This window comes from Rattus norvegicus, chromosome 3 (assembly GCF_036323735.1).
Source record: "Rattus norvegicus strain BN/NHsdMcwi chromosome 3, GRCr8, whole genome shotgun sequence".
Classification (NCBI taxonomy): Eukaryota; Metazoa; Chordata; class Mammalia; order Rodentia; family Muridae; genus Rattus; species Rattus norvegicus.
The window spans coordinates 187,521,416-187,543,147 of NC_086021.1; the positions used below are offsets into that span (position 1 = coordinate 187,521,416).

At 51.9% G+C, this 21,732-nt stretch overlaps 1 protein-coding gene across 2 annotated transcripts; it reads left to right on the forward strand.

Annotated features, from left to right (window-relative positions):
* The first annotated feature begins 200 nt into the window (after window positions 1-200).
* Ss18l1 (SS18L1 subunit of BAF chromatin remodeling complex) lies at window positions 201-21,458 on the forward strand. 2 transcript variants are annotated; one of them, NM_138918.2, is made up of 11 exons: window positions 201-277; window positions 7,541-7,617; window positions 8,394-8,478; window positions 9,947-10,091; window positions 10,650-10,847; window positions 12,656-12,820; window positions 13,165-13,266; window positions 14,188-14,280; window positions 16,091-16,210; window positions 17,195-17,322; window positions 18,530-21,458. In NM_138918.2, exons 1-11 carry the CDS (start codon window positions 209-211, stop codon window positions 18,554-18,556), a joined length of 1,209 nt encoding a protein of 402 aa, NP_620273.2. In that variant the 5' UTR covers window positions 201-208; the 3' UTR covers window positions 18,557-21,458. The 2 variants fall into 2 exon arrangements, with proteins under 2 accessions (NP_620273.2, XP_038960156.2); XM_039104228.2 differs by lacking the exon at window positions 201-277 and adding an exon at window positions 662-857.
* Window positions 21,459-21,732: the final 274 nt, after the last annotated feature.

Below are 21,732 nucleotides of genomic sequence, written 5' to 3' on the forward strand. Positions count from 1 at the left end.
GCACGGGATCCGGTCCCGGGAGGCAATCGAATAAGGCGCGGGGACGCGGGGGCCTCGAGCGCGCATTGGCGATAGGCAGGCGGGCGAGCCCACGGCACCGCGCCCCCCGCGCCCCCGCCCCCGCGCTGCGGAGAATGGGCACCTCGGGCCGCGGGGCGCAGCCGGAGAATAAACCCCAATGATCACGGGCTGAGTCCGCACCACCACCATGTCCGTGGCCTTCGCGTCGGCGCGGCCGAGAGGCAAAGGGGAGGTCACTCAGCAGACCATCCAGAAGGTGGGCAAGGCCGAGGGGGTACAGAGTGCGGGTGGGCGCGGGACAGGAACAAAGCCGGGGCACAGCCCGCTGCACGGAGCCCTGACGGCGGCTCCGCGCGCCCCCTGGAAAGCCTGCGCCAACTTTGCCGGAGGCATTGGCAGCGGGGGCCAGGCGGCCGCAGTGGGTGGGGACCCTGAAGCACGTCGCGCGGTGTCCTCCGAGAGCGCCCCAGGCAGCAGACGCGGCAGTGCGAGACGCCGGGGCCCGCGGCCCCTCCAGCGGGGCGGGGGCTCGTCGCGCTCCGCTGACAGTCCTGGTAGCGACGGTCGCGCGCCTTTGCGCGCAGCTTGGCGAGTGGAGAAGGGGGCGCAGGCAGCCTGGAGGCACGCCGCTGCGGCGAGCTGGCGGCTCTCGTGAGGTACTGCGGTGCCCTGCACAAAGGGATGCATCCAAAGTGTGCGTGCCATCCCCAGGGCCTGCACCGCTGTCCGAAGCTTGCTGCCCGCGGCGGACCTGAGGCCAGCGCAGCCCCGCCCACGCTTGGGCCGCTGGGCATCAGCGAGCCTCGCCTCCTGCACCCTGGCTTCAGACACCGCAGGTTTGTCCTGCAGTCTCTCTCATCCTTTAGTTTGGGCCAGTTTCCCATAGAAGGCGTTTGCGTGGGTTTGTGGGACGTCTTTAACAAAAGGAAGTTTCAAGTTTTGACATAGACACTTTAGCTTTTTACTGTTTGCCTTCGCTGTTCTGAGCTTCTTGCGCGCCGGCTTTTAATTCTGGTTCCTTCTACAGAATTCCTGAATTCCCTTGAGCCAGTTAGGTCCCTAAGGGCATTGGCCTTTCTACTCCCTCATGACCCGAGAGGCTTGTGGGGATTTCCTTCACTTGTCGCCTGTTTCCCAGGTCACCCTTGCTGTCTCCTTAGGTATATAGTGGTTATCACAGTTGGCAAGCCCTAGTCAGGGGAGATTATTGGAGCAGAGCAGAAATACAGGTTTTGTACTTCTTGCCACATTTAACTTTTTGCAGAAGTGACTTAGTGAAGGAGGCTGAGACTGCACAGGCTACGTGGGAGAGCTAATAGTAGCCCTTCCGTGTGACTCCATAGGCTGCTGTTCCTTTGGAAGTGGGTCTTCAGTTCAAGGTCCTTGACCCGGTAGGGCTGTGCGATCCACTTCCTGTCTCTGTGAATCCTTTACTGAGAAGGCTCGAGGGGATGTGTACTCTGACCTGTCTTGGTGATGTAATCACATTCTGAAGCAAGTGCTACAAGATGGAAAGTTTAGGGACAACCTGAGCTACATGACAAAGTCCAAGGGCAGCTGAAGCTGCATAGCAAGATCCTGCATGGAAGCCAAGGTCTAGGGATGTGTCTTAGTAGAAAGACTCTTTTTTTTAATTTTTTTATTTTTTAATTTTTTTTTGGAGCTGGGGATCGAACCCAGGACCTTGCGTTTGCTAGGCAAACGCTCTACCACTGAGCTAAATCCCCAACCCCAGTAGTAAGACTCTTGTTTAGCACACAAAGCGTTAAACTATACACACACACACACACACACACACACACACACACACACCCCACACAGGGCTATGTATGTATCTTAGTAAAACTCTTGTCTAGCATGAAAAACCCTAAACTACACGCACGCACGCACACAGGCACGCACACACGCTAACCAGCCCCTGCTAAGACCACTGGGGAGAGCCAGGGATTTGGGAGAAGGCTGGTCAGTGGTCAAAGCAAACAAAGTAACAGCTTGTTTTGGGAGGACAGATCCTGCTCAATCTTCAGAGCACCGCAGAACAACCTCTCCTTAATCTTCTCTTGAGAGACACAAGGCCATTGTAGGACTTTGAGGCATTGTCGGTGGCATACAAGTGAGTTAGCATGTACTGAGGTAGCCTTTGCTGGTCCCTAGTCTTGCATGGTACACCCTGTATACTATAGAATCTATAGCACAGGTTCTGCCTAAGCGGATATATCCGTGCCCCTTAACTCTCTGACTCGCCACAACCCAGGTGATATTAGACAACCGTCTTCATTCGCTCACACTGCTGAGGTGTGAGCAGTGGCTGCCTCCCTTCCCTCCTGAAGTTCCAGAGGAGGCTACCTCATACCTTCTCAACTTCACGTGGCTGCCACAGCCTTTGGTGTCCTTCGGTCTGCAATGAGATCTCTGTTTTCCTCTTCTGGGATCTCCTTGCCTGTTTTTCTACCTCTTCTTATAAGGATAATGATAACGTTTCTTTGCAAATAGACTTCTTTCCAAGTTGAGTGGCTTTCTGCAGAAGCAAGGGTGTAAAGTCAGGGAGTTTGGGCAGGCAATGGGTAGTTCTACATGTGGCCCTGCAGGGAGTGGGGACCCAGAGTGGAAGCCTGGAGAGCTGGCCTGACCTGGAGCAAGTGAGCTTGCGGTGACAGCACTGGCACCGGAGAGGGATGGAGTCAGAACTGTGCTTTTGTGTGGACAGTGTGGGTGCCTGGGATCCTGAGATGTCTGCAGCTGGCAGAGACACCACTGACCAAGGACCAAATCTGTCTTCCTCTGTACTAGCTAAGGGCCATAGTATACCAATGTCCAGCACTATGCTCCTGCCTATAAGAAGGCCCACTGGACGCCCCCTGCTGTTTCATACAACAATTACACAGTGAAAGTCATGTGTCTCTGTTGCTGATTATATTGGCTTTTTTTTTTATTCTTAAGTACATACATGGATACATGTGACACGGTGTACAGGCAGAGGTCAGAGGATTAGCTTCTTATCCTTTGACCTGGGTTCCAGTCTCCAGGCTTCTAAAGCCAACCCAATTAGAAAGGCCAACTTGGCTGCTTGGAACGTTAGAGCTATCCCCATAATGGTGGATGGCGAGTGGAGCTGAGTCTGAGTCTGCTATTAGAGTGGAAAGGTAATGGCTCTTGGGTAGCTGTTCCCGAGCAACAGTCCTCCCCAGGGGAGCACAAGATCTCTCTTTCCATCCCTGGAATGGAGAAGGAATGATATCCCTTTATTCCTCAGTCTGGAGTCCAAACTGGGAGGGAACAGCCCTCGGGCCTCTTTGCTGTCTTGTCAGGCAAAGGAGCACTCTGCATGGTTCTCAGCCTGAGCCTTGCATTCCTCGGATGGAGAGAATCAGGGACAGGTGTTCTTTGGAAAGAGACGCACAGGCCTGTGCCCTCTGCTCAGTGAGGCCTGGTTGGAAACACTCCTGAGAAGGCATCTCTGGCCAAAGGCCAGATCTGTTCCCCAGTCTAAAGGGGAGAGTCACTTGGAATGGGATTCAGTGTCTGCCACCTCCTTACACCCCAACCTTTGTGTGCCTTTGGAGAGAACACCTCTACTGTTCAGTACGCAGTGTTCTGCCTTAGGCGTGTCCCTAGATTTCTGGGCCAGTGGACTTGCCTACCACTATCTCTGTGCTTGGAGCCCAGGGCCATTTCCAGGAAGTCCCCAAGCTACAGGAGATAAAAAGCACTGTGACCAGCAGGTGCCGTGATGGGTAGACATGAGCCCTAGCAAACAGGGCATGGGACTGAAGCTGGGGAGAAACAGTCAGGCTTTAGAGCCTAGTTTGTGGCGCGTGAGAGAGACAAGCCCGTAGGAGTGGGCAGTGGGGTGTGGGGGGTTAGGGATGCTGTAGAACAGGCGATGGACAGGATCCAATTGTGCTACTTTTCAGATTGTGTCTCGTTGTAAGCATGTATGTACAGGGTCCTCTGTGTAGAGGAATTTTGATCCATGGTTGCACTAGCAAGGGATCACATCCAAACACCTAGGTCTGTATGATCTGACTGGAATGCAGACGCTCTCTTAGTATGCGCCTTCAATCCCTGACAATGAAGGCAAAGTTAACTTACAGAAGGATGCAGCCACCCTCGAAAGCTACCGATTAGTTGAGGGGCAGACAAAGTGACAAATCAGAGGAAGATTTGACAGAGTGAGTCTTGGAAGTTAAAAATCTGTTAGTGAAAACAAAAGCCAGATAAGGCACTGTGTGCCAGCAATACCACTACGGGCAGAAATAGCTTCAAAAGTTGAAAGCTAACCTGGTCTACAAAGGGGTTCTGGGTCAGTCAGAACTTTTGTTTTCACTAACAGATTTTTAACTTCCAAGAGGGTTTGGTTTTTTGGTGTTTTTTTTTTTTTGGGGGGGGGGCTCCCTGTGGTTTTTATTCCATACATTAGTATACATTAGTATGCCTGTGCATGGCTGCCATGGAGGTGTGGAGGTCTGTTTTGACTTTGTTGGTTGTGTTTTGGTTTTGGGTTTGTTTTTGTTTTTAAGGTTTATTTATTCATTTCATGTATGTGAGTGGGTACACTGTCGCTGTCTTCAGACACACCAGAGGAGGGCATCAGATCTCTTTACAGATGGTTGTGAGCCACCGTGTGGTTGCTGGGATTTGAACTCAGGACCTCTGGAAGAGCAGCCAGCGCTCTTAACCGCTGAGCCATCTCTCCAGCCCTGTTTTGTTTTTGTTTGTTTGTTTGTTTGTTTGATACAAGGTTTCTCTGTGTAGCCCTGGCTGTCCTGGAACTCACTCTGTAGACCCGGCTAGCCTTATACTCACAGAAATCTGCCTTCCTCTGTGTTCAAGTGCTGGGATTAAAAGCATGTGCCTAGGGGTTGGGGGTTTAGCTCAGTGGTAGAGCGCTTGCCTAGCAAGTACAAAGCCCTGGGTTCGGTCCCCAGCTCCAAAGAAAAGAAAAGAAAAAAAAAAAAAGCTGTGCCTACACTGCCCAGAACCTCGTGTTAATTTTAAACACAGGGTTATCTTTCAGTTATATAGTATCTTGTCTTTATTGTTGTGTTTTGAATATAGAGTTGTTGTTTTCTCCATGACCTTGGTTGCTCCAAGTGTTGGCCGTTGAGATCCAATCTGAGGGATCAGATCGGAGTTCTACATGTTAGGCAGATGCTCTACCGCAGGACTGTACACCTAGCCTTTGGGTTTAGTGTCTGACCCAGAGGACAGGCCTCCTCCATGGGCTGATGCTCACTGTCATGGATCAGCCCTATTGAGACTGACGTCCCTGTGTGGCAGACAGATGTGTAGCCCTCTACTTGAGATACTCTCTGCCTTCCAGGTGCATGGTGTTTCCTTGCAGACATTCCTGGAGCTCCCTTCCCCCATCCCTGGTAGCAGAGTGCAGGCAGGGGACAGTCCTGTCCCATTTGCTTTTCTAAGATCCATAACTGCTAGCACTTGTCCTGTTCTTGTGGTCCTTGTAGGCTTCTGCTTCCCGAAGGTGCTTCTGTGAGAGTCTGACGCTCTCGGCATGTGTCCTGTCTTTCCTGCGAGTCTTCAGACTAAGCAAGCCAGCACCCCCATCCGCTGTCTTAAGAAAGCATGGGCTGGAGGTGCTGCTCCAAAGTCAAGAGCATGCACTGCCCTTGCTGAGTTTCCAGGTTCAGTTCCCAGCACCCTCACTGAGCAGCTCCCAATGACCTGTGACTCCTGCTGTAGGGGATCTGACCCTCCTCTTCTGGCTTCTGTGGGTGCCTACACACATCATGCACATACCAGCACACAAGTAAACACATATACACATAGTCATACACACGTAGTTAAAGGAGCAAATCCTAAAAAGTGGTACCAGTTCAGTATTTCCTTATGCTCACAAATGCTAGGCCCTGTGCAAATCGGCACTGTCCCTCTGTATGGCTATCCCTTCACCGGCCTCTCTGCATCTTCCCTTTGGCTGTTGGTGGCTAGAGTTTACACGACAACCTGGACATGTTGTAGGGGGTTTACTTTGTGTCCTTAGAGAGAGCCTTGAGAGTGTGGGGTTGAAGAAGAGGATGCTGGGAGCCTTGCCTGTGGGGGGCGGGGGTGGAGGTAGGGGGTTGGAGTGAGTGACCAGTGACCCTGGAGAAAGTCCTTCCCTGGCCTTTAGATCACTCTTAGGCATCACTAGCAGCTTCTGTGCAGCAGCGCCCCCTGGTGGGCACTCAGTGCAGGATGTGTTGTCATCTCCGCAGGGGAAGGAAAACAGTGGGGAGAGGGGGCGCTTTAACCTACAAAAGAGCGGGACAGGAGAGACTACACTTAAGGCTCTATAGGCTAAGTAAGGTGTGTGAAGTTGGGAGCTGGTCTCAGGGAGAAGGCAGGTCCAGGAACCCGCAATGCAAAGTAGAGGGAAGGGCATCAGGCAGCCTCAAGGAACAGGGCAAATGTGTTTCTGTGAAGGTGGAGGAAGGGCCTGCCTGCCTGTCATGAACACTCAAGTATAGACCCTAGAGCAGGTGTTCCAGGGTTCCTCCCCCAGGGACCCTGGTCACTCCAGGTAGAACATGGCTCAGCGCTGCGCCTGCTGGCTGTCCTCTGCCCACTGGCTTGCCACACTTCTACTCTCCCCTCCCATCTCTCCCTCACTTTCTCAGATGCTCCTCAAGGACCATGGGGTGGCAGAAGGCCCTGTGTGCTGTGCCTGTCCACAGGCTTGGCCCACTTCCCTCACAAGCATTTGCACTGCCCAGTGATCCTGATCTCCAGTCTGTTACCAGTCACTGGAACCAGTACATCCCAGGATAGCCCTGGGGTCTGTGGAGGTCAGACCTCACATGACTGAGTTTGGGAAGGGTGCCTGCACATCCTGGACACCTTGGGAGCTCAGTCTTCCAGCACCGCCATGTGTACCAGCCACCTGGGCAGGTCCAGGCTTGGGGGGTCTATGTTTCTGACCGATTCCCTACAGTGCTACAGCCAATGAGTGTGGGCTATGCCTGCCGGAGTGAGGATCAACTTCCTTCTCCCTGGAACAGTCTCTGGTTCACGCCGCATTTCTGGGAGCCCACGGTCCATCTCCGCCATGTCTGTACCTGCCTGTTCACACATCACCTCCATGAAGCTGTTTTCTGATCCAGGTCCCATATGATGTGTAAGACAGTCTCAAAACAGTGCCGGCCTCTGCAGAGTGTAGCCCGGGCCTCTGCCACCCTTCCTTTCATGTCCTTGGGTCTCAGGGAGATCCAAAGGGACGAGGTTGCAGATTGGTAGTCCTCTTGTTGTTTTGCCTGCTCTTGTGCGCCTACAGTGCCTCCTTCCATACATTCATCTCCTGGGCTTCTCTCACTGGCCCAGGCTGAGCATAGCCCACGGGGATGGACGTAAGCTGCCTCTGCCCTCTTGTGGAGTTGAGGTTTGAGGGTCTGTGGAGCTCTCTAGGTAGGTGCCAGGACCTGGAGTGGGTGCCCTTACCGCATTCCCCAAGGGTCCTGGCATCCTAGATGTGAACCAGCTGCTGTGTGACTGCGTGCACCCTGCTTACCTCTCCCCCCAGATGCTGGATGAGAACCACCACCTGATCCAGTGCATCCTGGACTACCAGAGCAAGGGCAAGACAGCCGAGTGCACCCAGTGAGTAACCAGGCCAGCCAGGGACCCAGCCCACCGCCAGTCTCTGTGACTGCCTTTTCCACGTGCTGGGAAACTTCCTTGGTGCAGAGCAGAGGGAGGTCAGGTGTGGTCTCAAGAGAGCAAGTGGGGTGGGAAACCTTCTCATCGGGGATTGGGGGAAAAAGAGGCAAAGGGGAACATGGAGAGGTGTTTGTACAGCCTCCATCCATGGGGCCAGCAGTAGACCCAACCAGAAGACAGCTTGTGCCTCTGGGTGGGCAGAGTACCTCAGACCTCTCTCACACTTTCACGAGGGGCCTCCTGGGTCCTCACCTCATGCATCTGGTCAGAGAAAAGTGAGACTTTGCCCGGTGCGATGTGTGGGTGAGGAGCCTCAGTCCTCTGGACCCTTCCTGTTTTCTTCCAGGGCTCTTCAAGATGTCTGCTCTATGGGGTCAGCCTCACATCTGGCTCTGTGGAGCAGGGCTCTGTTCCCTGTTGTCCTGCCATGATCACCTATTCTCCCATTGATCCAATAGCACCTCCCTCCTGACTCACACCTCAGGGTCTTCCCAGGGTTCAGTCATTGGAGCAGGAGCCTGCTTAGGTCTTGGCTAGACCTGTTCCCCGCCTATCCCTCACTGGACTGTGGAAAGCAGCCAGCTGCCCGTTCCCAGCCTAGCGTCACTGTTCGCTGTCCTGCCAGGCTGGAGGTTGGGGCTGACTCGGTTAGACTTTGCCTCTACCTTGGGTGTGGCCGCTTGTCCTGCCTTACCTGAATGCTTCTCCCTCCGCAGGTACCAGCAGATCCTGCACCGGAACCTGGTCTACCTGGCCACCATAGCAGATTCCAACCAGAACATGCAGTCTCTGCTTCCCGCGGTAGGTGCCGCAGCCAGTTTCAACCAGTTTCTGTGTGTGTCGCCTCAAGTAGACAGGTGACCCACAGCAGCCCAGAGCTATGAGGCATCAGAAATTGGGGGTTCTGGGAAAACCCCTGTCCCACAGGGAAAGGTCGTGAATGGCTGCGTTAGATGGGAAGAATTGAAACGTAGCCTGCTTAGTTTAGGGAAGTGGCCCCAGAACCAACCCTGGGGAGTGTTAACGGTGAGTGTCATGACCAACGGGAGAGGTCTTTTTGCCTTTGTTGTAAATCGTTTCCTCTTTGTTTCTGTGGTGCTGAGGCTTAAATGCAGAGCCTCATACACTGTAAGCCTTTCCAAATGGCGTGCACAGTCCCAGTGCATATGGGTGTACTGCTGGGATAGAAAAATAAATGTCTTGCTAGGTGTACTCCTTCAATCCTAGCACTTGGGAAGCTGAGGTGGGAGGATTGCTGTCAGTGTGAAGTCAGACTGGGCCGTATATCAAGTACCAAACTAGCTGAGGCTACACCCCATGAATCCTGTCTTTTAAATTAAAAAGAAAAAGGAAGTTAATGGGGGAAATCTCCAGTGCGGTCACGGTCCAGATACCGCTATAAATATTTTATTGTCTGTTTGATTTTCTGTAAATGCATTTTCCCCAAATTAAACTTTAACTGTGATGTCAGATTGTGTGACCGTGGCCAAGTGAGGTTACGTGGCCAAGAGAAGGAGCTACCTACCCCGTGATGACCAAAGCTGACTGCAGGTGCCAGGGTAGACCAGGAAAAGACTCGTCCCTTAGTACGTGGCTCCCTTGGAAAGTGGAGGTGCTACAAGTGGCATTACCTTGGTCAGCTGTGATGTGGCTCCTGCTGGAGACGCCCCATCTCATTTCTTTTCACTACTAGGGCTGACCTGGAGCTATATGCGTGTGAGGCTATGTCCCTGGGTCTCTTTTTACCTCTTAGAAATAAGTTTTAAGTCTCCAGGTCTAATTGTTTTGCCCATACTGAACTTGAACTCTGTAGCCCAGGCAAGCCTTGAACTTGTCATCCTCCTGCCTCCACTTCTCTACTGAGACTGTAGCCCTGCAGCACCAGGCCTGGCTGGGAGCTCCTTTTCTCGGCCAGGTCTAGATAGCGTGTGTGTGCAAACCTTTGCAGCCACTGTTTGGTGAGGAGAAGACCCACCTCCTTCTTCACCATGTGTTTGGCTGAGGGGATGGATGGAGGATGAGAAGGGAAAGCAAGTGAAAGGAGCGGAAGCCAGCTTGTGCACTGACTGGTTCATTGATAAGATGTGGGCACTAAGACCCAACAGCCAGCTGATTTGTGTCTGAACGTCAAGAATGTCTCAGCTCAGCTCAGCACCATGCTGGCCGGTGGCTGTGCAGTTCTCGTGGGTCACTTGAGTCCCTGGGATGGCTCTTGGTGCTTATTCTCTGAGGTAACTCTCTCTCACTCCAACCTCTCTGTTGTCTACAGCCTCCAACCCAGAACATGAACCTCGGGCCCGGAGCACTGAGTCAGAGCGGTTCCAGCCAGGGCCTGCACCCCCAGGGCAGCCTCAGTGACACCGTCAGCACAGGCCTGCCCCCTGCCTCCCTCATGCAGGGCCAGATCGGTAACGGTGAGCAGGTTTGCGGCAGCGATGTCACCAAGCTAGCTGTAGATAGTGGGTTTAGTGGCAGCCTACACCCACCAGGGCTGGGCACAGTGCCTTCCCTCCTGTCGTGCAACCACCTCTCTCCCACTGTCCTGGCTGTAGGTATTCCTCTAAGCCTAAGTGTATGTGGTGGTTGACTAACCATGCAGAGGACATGAGGCTGACTCCAAGTGCCCGGGTCTGTTTGACTCTGTCCTGTGGCGTTTAATGTACGGTCGTGTGCTTCTGCGTGCATCCTTTAAGAACAAAGGTGTGATGGTGCCTCTGCTCGTGCTGCAAAATAAGAACTCCTTATACCAACTGGGGGCTCTCAGGAACAGTGACACGGGGTGTGTGTGTGTGTGTGTGTGTGTGTGTGTGTGTGTGTGTGTGTGTGTTCATTAATCACTCGCCCAATTCCTAAGTATTACTGACCTGGGGCGAGCCTTCCTCCTCAAAGTCATCTGAAGGGAACTCAGACGTCTTTACCTTGAGGTGGAAACCTCCAGTGCCTGATGCTCCCTCTCCTACCCTTCCTGGCAGGTCCAAACCACGTGTCCATGCAGCAGACGGCTCAGAGCACGCTGCCCACAACCTCCATGAGTATGTCAGGCAGTGGCCATGGTACTGGGCCTGGGTACAGCCACTCGGGACCTACGTCGCAGAGTGTCCCCATGCAAGGCCAAGGTGCCATCAGCAACTATGTGTCTCGGACCAACATCAACATGCAGTCCAACCCAGGTACTGTCTGTCCCTGCACCTGGCCCGTACCTGTGGCCAGCTCCCAACCCTGGCAAACACAGGCAACTTGTCTGTGTAGCCCCTAAGGGCAGCCTTCCTGGTGGGTGCTGTGGCTCCTCCCTGGGCATGTCCACAGGGTTGGGTTGGTGGAAAAACAGTGACTCAGCCCTGAGTGGTTGCTCAGAGGCCTCGGCAATTCCAAGGAAAGGGAGCCATTGGCTGTGGGACTTGTAAGAGGAACACTGGTTTCAGGAGAGGGACCTCTGTCAAAGGCTGGAAAGAGAAAAGGTAAATGGAGGTCACGGGTGCTAAGATGGAGGTCACAGATGTGGAGGTCCCAGGTGCTAAGATGGAGGCCACAGATGTGGAGGTCACAGGTGCTAAGATGGAGGTCACAGATGTGGAGGTCACAGGTGCTAAGATAGAGGTCACAGATGTGGAGGTCACAGGTGCTAAGATGGAGGCCACAGATGTGGAGGTCACAGGTGCTAAGATGGAGGTCACAGATGTGGAGGTCCCAGGTGCTAAGATAGAGGTCACAGATGTGGAGGTCACAGGTGCTAAGATGGAGGTCACAGATGTGGAGGTCCCAGGTGCTAAGATAGAGGTCACAGATATGGAGGTCAGGTTCTAAGATGGAGGTCACAGATGTGGAGGTCCCAGGTGCTAAGATGGAGGCCACAGATGTGGAGGTCACAGGTGCTAAGATGGAGGTCACAGATGTGGAGGTCCCAGGTGCTAAGATGGAGGTCACAGATGTGGAGGTCCCAGGTGCTAAGATGGAGGTCACAGGTGCTAAGATGGAGGTCCCAGGTGCTAAGATGGAGGTCACAGATGTGGAGGTCACAGGTGCTAAGATGGAGGCCACAGATGTGGAGGTCACAGGTGCTAAGATAAAGGTCCTAACATGGAGATCCAGGCCTTTCTGCAGAGCAAGGGCTCTGGGTTTACAGTGGATGCTGAGCACAGACATAGCCATGCAGAGTGTCATAGAGTACCTGGGACATGGCAGGCCCCAATCCAGATGTTGCCTTAGCATCAGAGGAAGTTTGCAAAATAAGATTGAGTGTTTCCTTAACATTTCTTGCAGTTATAACATTACAGGTACATTTCACAAGTACAGTGGTACAGGGTTTCCTTGGAGACTGTTCCACCTGGCTTTATTTTCTCTCTCTCTCTCTCTCTCTCTCTCTCTCTCTCTCTCTCTCCAGTGCTAGGGACTAAACACAGGGCTTCATACATGCAGGCAAGGGCTCTACTAGTGAGCTACACTCCCTCACTAAATGACCAAGGCTGGTCTTGAGCATACTCTGTGGTCCATGGTAGTCTTGAACTTGGGCTCCTCTCTCCGCCATATTTTAAGTGACAGGCATACTCCACTTGGCTTTGTACAGACTTTAAAACGAATGGCTCTTATTTGGGCTCTGTTGGGCGGTGCTGTTCCAGTGACTTCTGAGCAGTGCTGTAGGGTTGCCGCTTAAGAAGTGGCACACTGTGATGCCTTTAGGACAAGCCCTGGGGACAAGGAAGGACAGGATTTCCGTTTCTGTGGCCAGGAGTTGTGTATGGACCTGAGGGCTCCACTCATCTTGCCCATTGGCTCTTCTAAGGTAGCTGAATGTTAGTCCTATCAGCTGGGTTCTGGCCTTGTACCATGAGCTGCATTCTTGTGTATGCAGCTCACACTGTTAGAGGTGCAACTTGGAATCAAAGGTACCGGTTATCGGAGGGAGTCAGGTTCGCAGGGGAAGGAGCTCTATGCTAGAGCTTTCGTGGGTTCATTTTGGGGTCTCTTTCCTTTTACACAGTCTCCATGATGCACCAGCAGGCGGCCACGTCCCACTACAACTCAGCGCAGGGTGGAAGCCAGCATTACCAGGGCCAGGCGCCCATTGCCATGATGGGCCAGGGTGGCCAAGGAGGCAGCATGATGGGGCAGCGGCCCATGGCGCCCTACCGACCCTCTCAGCAAGGTAAGGCCGAGGCCTGCTTCAGCCCTCAGAGAGGGGTCAGTACTGTCTCTCCATGTGGGAATGACATGGCGTGAGCAAGGATACCAGACCTACCGGTGCCGTGGGGACAGAGTGAGCATCAGCTAGCCCGAGGAGCACATACTTGTGTCTGGGGACACAGGTGGTGGTTGTTCTAGTTACAGAGTATTTGGGTTTAAGAGGAGGAGGAGGATTGGTGGTTGAATGGTCCTGGGTATGATCCTCCCGTGGGCAAGGCTTCTTGGCGTGGCTTTGCTGCCGGACCAGGTGTGAGCGTGTCTTACCCGCTGTGTGCTGGTCCTGAGTGTCTGGTCACATCCCTGCAGGCTCTTCCCAGCAGTACCTGGGCCAGGAGGAGTACTACAGTGAACAGTACAGCCACAGCCAGGGTTCTGCAGAGCCCATGAGTCAACAGTACTACCCAGATGGTAAGGCACGCTGCTTGGCAGCTCCTTGTTGATCTGCTCTTCACAGCCAGGGCTCTGTGTCCTGTCCCCTCCGCTTGAGCACACTGGGGCACAGACTGAGGCTGGTCTCTGCGGAGAAGAAGAGTGTCATCATGGGACTGCACCCACCTCCTTGGGTTTTCTCTGCCTCCCTTTCCTGGAAGGCAGTAGCAGTCTGAGCTGGGTGAAGCCAGCCATCGCAGACAGTTGTATATAACATGGTGGGTCCCAACTTCTAGCCTCCTGCCCTCGCTTCTGCAAATTGTCACCTTCAGTTACCTTTAAGCGGATTTGTGGAAATGACATTTAAAGCGATGTTAGTACTGGGTCTGGAATCCCAGGTCTCAGGTAGATAAAGCAGGAAGGTTAAGAATTCGAAGCCAGCCTGGGCTACATTAGGAGACCCTGTCTCAATAAATATCCGTTAATAATACAGATTTTTGAGAAATAAAGACAGAGGTCTCTGGGGAGCTCTGGCCAGGGCCCTGATGCCAGCCATAGCATGAGGTAGGCTGCGTGTCTGGGACTGGGGATAAGAGCAGGGTAGGTGGCAGAGACAAGTCTTGTGCCAAGCCATGATTCCCGGTGTGAAGTGGTGGCACGATCCAAAGGCCTTTTTGTGGGCACAGCACTACTACCCAGAATCCCCCAGGAGCTGTAGAAGGGCAGGAGAGAACAGCTGATGCTGTCAAGAAGGCCTGATTTGCTCTACAGTTTGCAGAAGCGTTGGCATTTTAGAGAAGGGGTGGAGGGGAATGAATGAACGCAGGAGCTTGGAGAGGTAGACTCAGCCAGTTCTGCTTCGTCTCCTGGCCCGAGCTCACTGTTGCAGAGCCCTGTTGTCCCCCAGGACAAAGGCATGGAGACACCTCCATTGACAGTAGGCCACCTGTTTCCTTACAGGCCACAGTGACTACGCCTATCAGCAGTCGTCCTACACAGAGCAGAGCTACGACCGTTCATTTGAGGACCCCACACAGCACTACTATGAGGGGGGTAAGGAACACGGTAGGGTGTGTGCCATGCCCCAGTGTGTGGGCGCACCACGGGCACAGTGGTTCAGACACTACGACTCCTAGAGCTAGCCGTGCTGGCCTCCAGCGAGTCTCAGCCAAGACGTTGACGTAGGTCTGTGAGGTTGGGTTTACAGGGCAGAGTTTGACCATGCTGGGGATTTTGCTGCCGGGAGACAAACGTGGTCATTCTTGCAGCCTGACAGCCCGTGAGCTAGTGGGAGTGCTGCTTCCAGCATGGAGACCTTGGTGGTGTGTGGGAATGGGGAAGAGGGATGGCTGTATGTCGTTGCTGTGAGGCTCTGAGCAGAAAGTCTTGCTTCATAGATAGCATTTGCTCATCTCTGTGGTGTAGATGTGTCCTTCCTGGCTGACAGGCGTCACCGATGGGACGCCACAGAATGTGGAAGTGAGAGGAGATACACAGTCCTGGTGCAAGTTGAGAGTCATGGGCTCAGTAGGACTTAGCATGCATGTATACGCACATGCATGCATACATACATGCAAACATATACTACATGCATAGTACATATATAGTTTTTTAAATGAGTGTGTATAGGCGTGTACACTTGTGCACCCTCACCAGGGCCATCCTTAGAGACTAGAAGAGGGTGTTGGATCCCCTGGAGTTGGAGTTATAGGTGGTTGTGAACTATCCAATGGACTCTGGGAACCTATTTTGAGTCTTTTGGGAGAGTAGCCACTCCATTTTAGCCTCTGAGCCATCTCTCCTGGGTTTTTGTTTTCTGTTTTGTGTTTTTTTTTCCAGACAGTGTTTCTCTGGGTAGCCTTGACTGTCCTAGAACTCACTCTGTAGACCAGGATGGCCTTGAACTCAGAGATCTGCCTGCCTGTGCCTCCCGAGTCCTGGGATTAAAGGCATGTGCCACCACTGCCCCGTGAAATGTTTCTTAATAACTGACCGGTAGTCTCTCTTATAACTCCACAGAGAGGTGAGTGTCTGTGTATGTGACACTGTCCGGTACTGATTTAGCCCACAGGCTACTCTGCCCGCATGGTCTCACTGAGCCCTTCAGACTTGATATTCATCAGCTGCATTCGTTTGTGTTTTATTCCCTCAAAGCCAAACACATAGTAGGTGGAGCACTTCTCTTAAGCCTCTGCAGTAGCCTGTTCATTTAATGTTCCGCCCGTTGGGGCTGCAGTAATAGAATACCAGTTGGGCAGCTTGGAACATCAGGCCTTCACCCCCTCCTAGCCCTGAGGCCTGAGGTCTGAGGTCAAGGTGGCTACAGAGCTATCTTCTGCCGGCTCAAGGCAGGTGTGCTCCAGGCCTCTCCAGCATCTGCTGGCTGCCATCGGTCTGGCTCGTTCTCGGCTTGGAGAGACATGTTCCAGACTGCCTGCATTGTCTTGTGGCCTCTGTGTACCTGCTCAGATTCCCCTGGCTTCGCACAGACCCTCATTCTTGGCATCCACTGAAGATCTTGTTAGGCCTTTCAGGAAACACTGACAGACTGGGTTGTGTGGTTGTGAATCCAGTGACCTTGACAACTGGTGATCAGCTGTGTGGAGTGGAACCTGACTGTTCAGTGCCCAGGACGGTCATTGGCCTTTGTCTGAGTCGCTGCATCATCTGTTCTGTATTATCTGGCTTTTCCTTTGTATTTTATAAAATAGTAAGACCAAAAAATACCATATGACACTTGAGCCACCGCCCACACACTGCCTCTGGAGATGCGGTAAAAGGATTCCTTGGCTACTCGCTTGTCCTGTGGGTGACAGGGAACCTCCTGCACTGCCCTGAAGTGAGACTGTGCTCCTTTCTGCAGGAAACTCCCAGTACAGTCAGCAGCAGGCTGGGTACCAGCAGGGCACAGCACAGCAGCAGACCTACTCCCAGCAGCAGTATCCCAACCAGCAGAGCTACCCTGGACAGCAGCAGGGCTACGGTAAGAGGGATGCCCTCTGGTGTCTGCCATGGGCTGCATACAGTGTGGTGGTACCGTCCGAGCAGATGTTGAGGAGACTTACTTTGGCGTAGCTGCTGATCTCGTGGCTTGAGGAGGTTGGAGGTTGTGTAGAGGACTCCTGTGCACTCGGTACCTGCCTCGTAGTGTTTGAGGTCATCAGTTTTCCCTGTACAGCGGTCACAATTGGAAACCCAACATTGGGGCCTGGAGAGATGGCTCCACTGTTAACAGCACTTAATTCTCTTGCGAAGGACCTGGGTTCGGTTCTCAGCATCCAGGTAGTAGATCCCCGCTGACTGTAACTCCAGTCCCAGGAGAGATCTGACTCCCTCTTCTGGCCCCTGCTTGATGTGAGTGACGTGCGGATATGTGTGCAGAAAGGAAAACAGTGTCAGGCAGTAGATTTCAGGCCACAGCCCTGTGGCATTGAAAGTGCTCTGCCTGGGTTTCACTAGGGGGCTGGACTGTGACTCCGTGGCAGAGTACTGCCATCTGTGGAGATCTGTTTTACACACACACATACACACATACACACACGCATGCATGCATGCACACACACAAATAAAATAACAACTAAACAGCTATGGGCACTTGAGCAATCCTCTCCTGTGCCTTCAACTTAGTCTTCACAGGAAGCCTGGCATTTCTCCTCCACCTGAGAATTTCTCTGTTCCCCAGGTTCTGCTTTACTGGGTCCACTATAACTGACCTCAGCTGGTTCTGGAGCAGCCCTTCACCCACGTCTGCAAGGTGGCAGGCCTGTTGTACTGGGTTGAGGCCCTTGGTGCTCCATATCCATGCGGGCACAGTCCCAAGTCCTCATGGGACTATCATGGATGGCTGGGTTGTGGCACTACTGTAGTACAGGCTTTACCTGCCAAAGGACAGCTACCTGGTGCCCGGATGTTCACGGGCACGGAGAGCTGGTCAAGGTTGGTCTCATGGCCTCTGCTGTCTTCACAGGCCCTGCCCAGGGAGCCCCTTCACAGTACTCAGGCTACCAGCAAGGACAAGGTCAGCAGTATGGAAGCTACAGAACGTCGCAGACGGGACCTTCTGCCCAGCAGCAGCGGCCTTACGGCTATGAGCAGGCAAGCTTTGTGGGTGCTCTGCCGAGTTCAAGTGAGGCCTGGCAAGGGTTTCTCTTACTGTCCTGAGGAACGACAGGTGGGAAAGCTGGAGTGTACAGCCACTGTGGGGCTCTAGTTGCTCTGATGGTCTTAATGACATGGATACCTCCTTTCCCAGAGGCCAGGAGAGAGCATCTCTTGAATTTGTGGATCGGCAAGGGAGGCATGCTAACTTAGTGGTAGACTGAACTGGAGGTGATGGCTACATTTGCCCCTAGAGGAGATACATGAGTGATGTCTCAGGGACAAGCTTCTCCATCCAGCCTGTAGGAGTTCTAGCTGTGCACCTCAAGGTCCACAACCAAGTCAGTTGGCCCATGACCTAGTCAAGCGCAGGCAAGGTGTCGTGTACACTGTTACGTGCCTTCTACTGTCCCTAGCCTCCACCCAAAGACGCAAGTCACTCTCCCACCCTACTTCCCAGTTCCGAGGGTCAGAAGCGGTCTCCCGGCTCTGTCCTGTGTCCCCTGCAGGATGGAATAGCTGGCTCAGACTTAACTCTGTGCTGAGTCTGCCTGCCCTGAGGATTATACTCCGGGCCTGCTCTGCCCTCTCTTCACCCACCTGGGTACGGACACCAGAGACGTGACAGACTGCTCTGCAGAGGCTCTTCACGGGGACACTCCCAGAAGCCCTCCTTAGCTAGCTGTGGGGGAGAAGAAGCTGGGGTTGAGTGCCTGTGTCCGTAAGGACAGCCATCCTCCAGGAGACTCCCTCTCTGTGCAGGGCTCTGTTGGTTTCCAACCCTGCAGTCAGCCTGGATTCAAACTCCATTTCTTCCTCCTTGAGATTTTGTGTAGACTGGTCCTGTTAGCAGGTCACCAGTGTTGGCAGCGGCTCTGCTGCCCCTTGAGTTATTCAGAGGAGCTCAGGGTGCAGGGGACTCCTTTCCTGGAGGGCCACCATGATCTGGTTAGGCATGTGGCCAGGGCCCTACCTTCAGAGAGCCCAGTGAGGGCGCATTGCCTGTGAGGAAAGTTGATCAAAATTAAACCAGTCAAGAAAACAGTTGTGTGAGGTTGGCTAAAGGACGTTACCTCTGGATTGGAGGAGTGTCACCTCTCACTTTGTGGATTTCGGTAGACCCTCCAGACTTCTGGCTGTCGGAGGAAGCAGACCCTGTCACTCAGGACTAGAGAGGTGTAATCTATGTCTTGTTCTCTTTTAGGGCCAGTATGGAAATTACCAGCAATAAAGGACAAGCGTTGGCTTTGGACCCTTCATAGTAGGATGAGCCAGTGACAGTTCCGATGAGTAATGACACGTTGGTCACCCTCTTTGCCCAGTGCCGTGTCTGCATGAGAGGCAGGCTCGTTTCGTGCTGGGTGTGATGCTGTGCGTACCACTGGCTGAAATGGCGTGACATGTTTGGTGCTGTGTAAAGTATTGTATATGGGTGCGATGGGGAGGTTGTCCTGTTTGTGTCCCCTGTCCCCCTCCCTGATGTTCTTAGCTAGCTTCGGGGGGTCACAGAGTCATCGCGTGTTCTATGCCCAGTGATGAGACAGTATCTAAGAGACATCATGGCCCACGCTACCATGAACAGACCCAGTCTGCCCCCACTCATACCATTGTTGTAAGCGGACCGTTTTGAGATGTTTCTTCAACTGGCGGCTCATAGCTTGACGTACGTACGACGCTGGGTGGCCATCTCCTCTGTGCCTAAGTAGGGCCTGGGGACACCTTCTGTGTCTTGGGTCATGTCACTGTAACAAGGAAAATGTGCTTCGTGTGCAAAGACCATGAGCTGTCCTTTCCAGGACTTGGCAGTCGCCTGTGTCTCTCCAGGTTCCCTGATCCCTGAGTACGTCTTTGTGGTAGAGAGTGAAGAGGGATCGGTGACTGTATTCCAGATAACTGCCACCGTGATGGGTGATGGCGTCGGGAGGGGAGCCTTCCCTGAGGAGGGCGGTGTCTGAAGAGCAAGTCTCGCTGTCTCCCGGCTGCTTGTGCCTAGTGTGGCTTTGGCCCTTGTTTATTTGGTGTCATCTGTAGGCTTTGAGTGTTGCCGGAACCTAAATTTAAAGACAATTTAAAGTACTCGTGTTTAATTTTATGAGCAGTTGGCAAGTGTTTATTTTACTTTTCCCGGACCTTTGAGTTCAGATTGCCAAGCAGATGCTCCTTTGCCTTTAGGGAGCTCTGAAACCCACACTGCATTTTTTTTTTTTTTTGGTTCTTTTTTTCGGAGCTGTGGACCGAACCCAGGGCCTTGCGCTCCCACACTGCATTTTTAATGACTCCAAATAACTTGATTACATCCACTCAAATGAAAAGGACAAGTTTCATACAGCGAAAATTGAGTGACTTTTTTTTTTTTTTTTACGTCTTTAGGGTGTTTAATCTCATTTTAATTCTGTGCAAACAGGAGAGGCAGCCTCTTTGAAAAGGTTCTGTCAGAGGAAAACACCACATATAGTGTAGCATGCGTATTTCTCAGCATCCTTTTGGATAATAATGATGTGACTATGAGAAAAAGAAGAAGAAGAAGGAAAAAACCTTCAAGATAAGTGCTAAGAACAACCAAGAACATACAAAACCATCTCTGAGGATGCAGGGCTTGGTGCCATCGGGCCTGTCAGCCGGGATGCTTTCCCTTTATCTGTGTCTTATATGTAGCCCAGACTGGCCTCAAACTCACTACATAACTGAGGCCGAACTTAACCATCCTCCTGCCTCCACTCCCAAGTACTGAGACCATAGGTGTGTACTACCATGCCTGAGTGTTTCCAGTTGATTGTTTTTAAAATATAAAACTTATCGGTAGCTCAATGGGTAAGGCCCTTTTGTGGGGTTTGCTTGAACTAATCTTGATGGTCTTGCCAGAAAATACAGTGCAAGCTCCGTTTTACTCACAGAAGAGCAAGGGCCGCATTAAAAGACTTGTCTGTGGTAGTTTCCATATTAATCTAGGATGCCCTCCCTCTCCTGTGGGACTTGATATCAACAGCCATGGGTGTATATGTCTCCTAGGCATAGGGTTTAGGAAACACACAGGCTGGCTACGTGACGGTTTTAACTTCATAGAAATGAGTTTCTGATCGATATGTGTCAGAAGTGATGGCAACTTCATTTTAGGGACTCAGTCTCTTTTGCTCCTTTCCTTTCTGGCAGTTTCTATAAAACCAGTCTTGCAAGCTCAGCTGGGGGCTAAAATATCTCATTGAAAACGTCAAAACATTTTAAGTAACTGTGAAAATGGTTTTTATTACTTGCCAATCTGGGAATATGCCTTCTGCGTGTGCATATATGTGTATGTGTGTATCTGTGTGTGTGCGTTTGTGTATGTTAAAGTGCTGTATTAGTGTGTGTATGTGTGTGTATGTGTATGTTAAGTGCTGTATTTAGTGTTTGTTAATACTTTTTGAAAGAAAAGGACACTTAAAAAATATTATCACCCCAAAAGTTCAATCTGAAATGTCTTACATTAAGAATTTCTTGAATGTTGTGTATATATTTTTAAAAGCACTTTGTGAAATAGTTTATACATTTATTTCCTAATTTATACCTGATTTTGGTGTTAATATATTTAATGATTAATAATAATGTTTATTTAATGTTTTGTTCATTTTTATGTAATTTTGTGGGGAAAGGTGATGCCAGTGTTTTTCATTGCCTGTATTATAGCTTTTCTTCTGTTACATGAATGTTTGGAAAGTCCTAGGCTGAAATGAACCCTTTGTGCGGGCGTGGTTGACTGTGTTTTGTTTTCTGTGACCCCTCCTACTGAAGGCCAGAAAAGATTTGGAAATCACTGCTCATTCTTCCTCCTGTTTCCCAACATCCATTCAACACTTGGTGAACTTGACCACTGATGACTGGGGTTTTCAGATGTGCAGACCACTACCCGATGCTTAGCAGAAGCTGCGCACGTCAGGGGCCACGGTTGTACGGACACCTCAACAGACTTAGCAGATAGCACAGTGGGAGATGGGAAAAGTCCGCAGAGGTACTGGATAGACACAGGCCTGGCCCAGGAAGGAGGTGTCTTCCTCTCCTGTCCTACCAGTTTTCAGACGTGGGCTTAAGTAATGAGTGTCCATTCAAACTTGTAAAAAGAGGACGACTTTCCATTAAAAACACTTTTTTAGCCATTACCTCATCTCTGTTTATTGAACAGGTTACGTCTGTCTTGTTATTTGTGAACGAAGTACAATTTTAAAACACCCTATCGTTTTCGCCCTTTTCTGTTTGGTTGGTTAGACAGAGGATCCCTGTACAAAGCTGTCTCGCCTGGAACTCACAGAGATCCCCCTGCCTCTGTTTCCGGAGACTGAGATTAAAGGCGTGAGACTCCGCACCTGGCTTTTCCCTGGTTTTGTGAGACAGGGTCACTGTGTGTCTCAGGATGGGCTGGAATTCACGGTGATT

Bases quoted from the DNA above. Each gene is read 5' to 3' on its own strand.
- Ss18l1 (NM_138918.2), top strand. From the start codon at position 209: ATGTCCGTGGCCTTCGCGTCGGCGCGGCCGAGAGGCAAAGGGGAGGTC. The intron at 10,848-12,655 runs GTACTGTCTGTC...CCTTTTACACAG, and splicing joins CAACATGCAGTCCAACCCAG to TCTCCATGATGCACCAGCAG. The intron at 14,281-16,090 runs GTAAGGAACACG...TCCTTTCTGCAG, and splicing joins ACAGCACTACTATGAGGGGG to GAAACTCCCAGTACAGTCAG.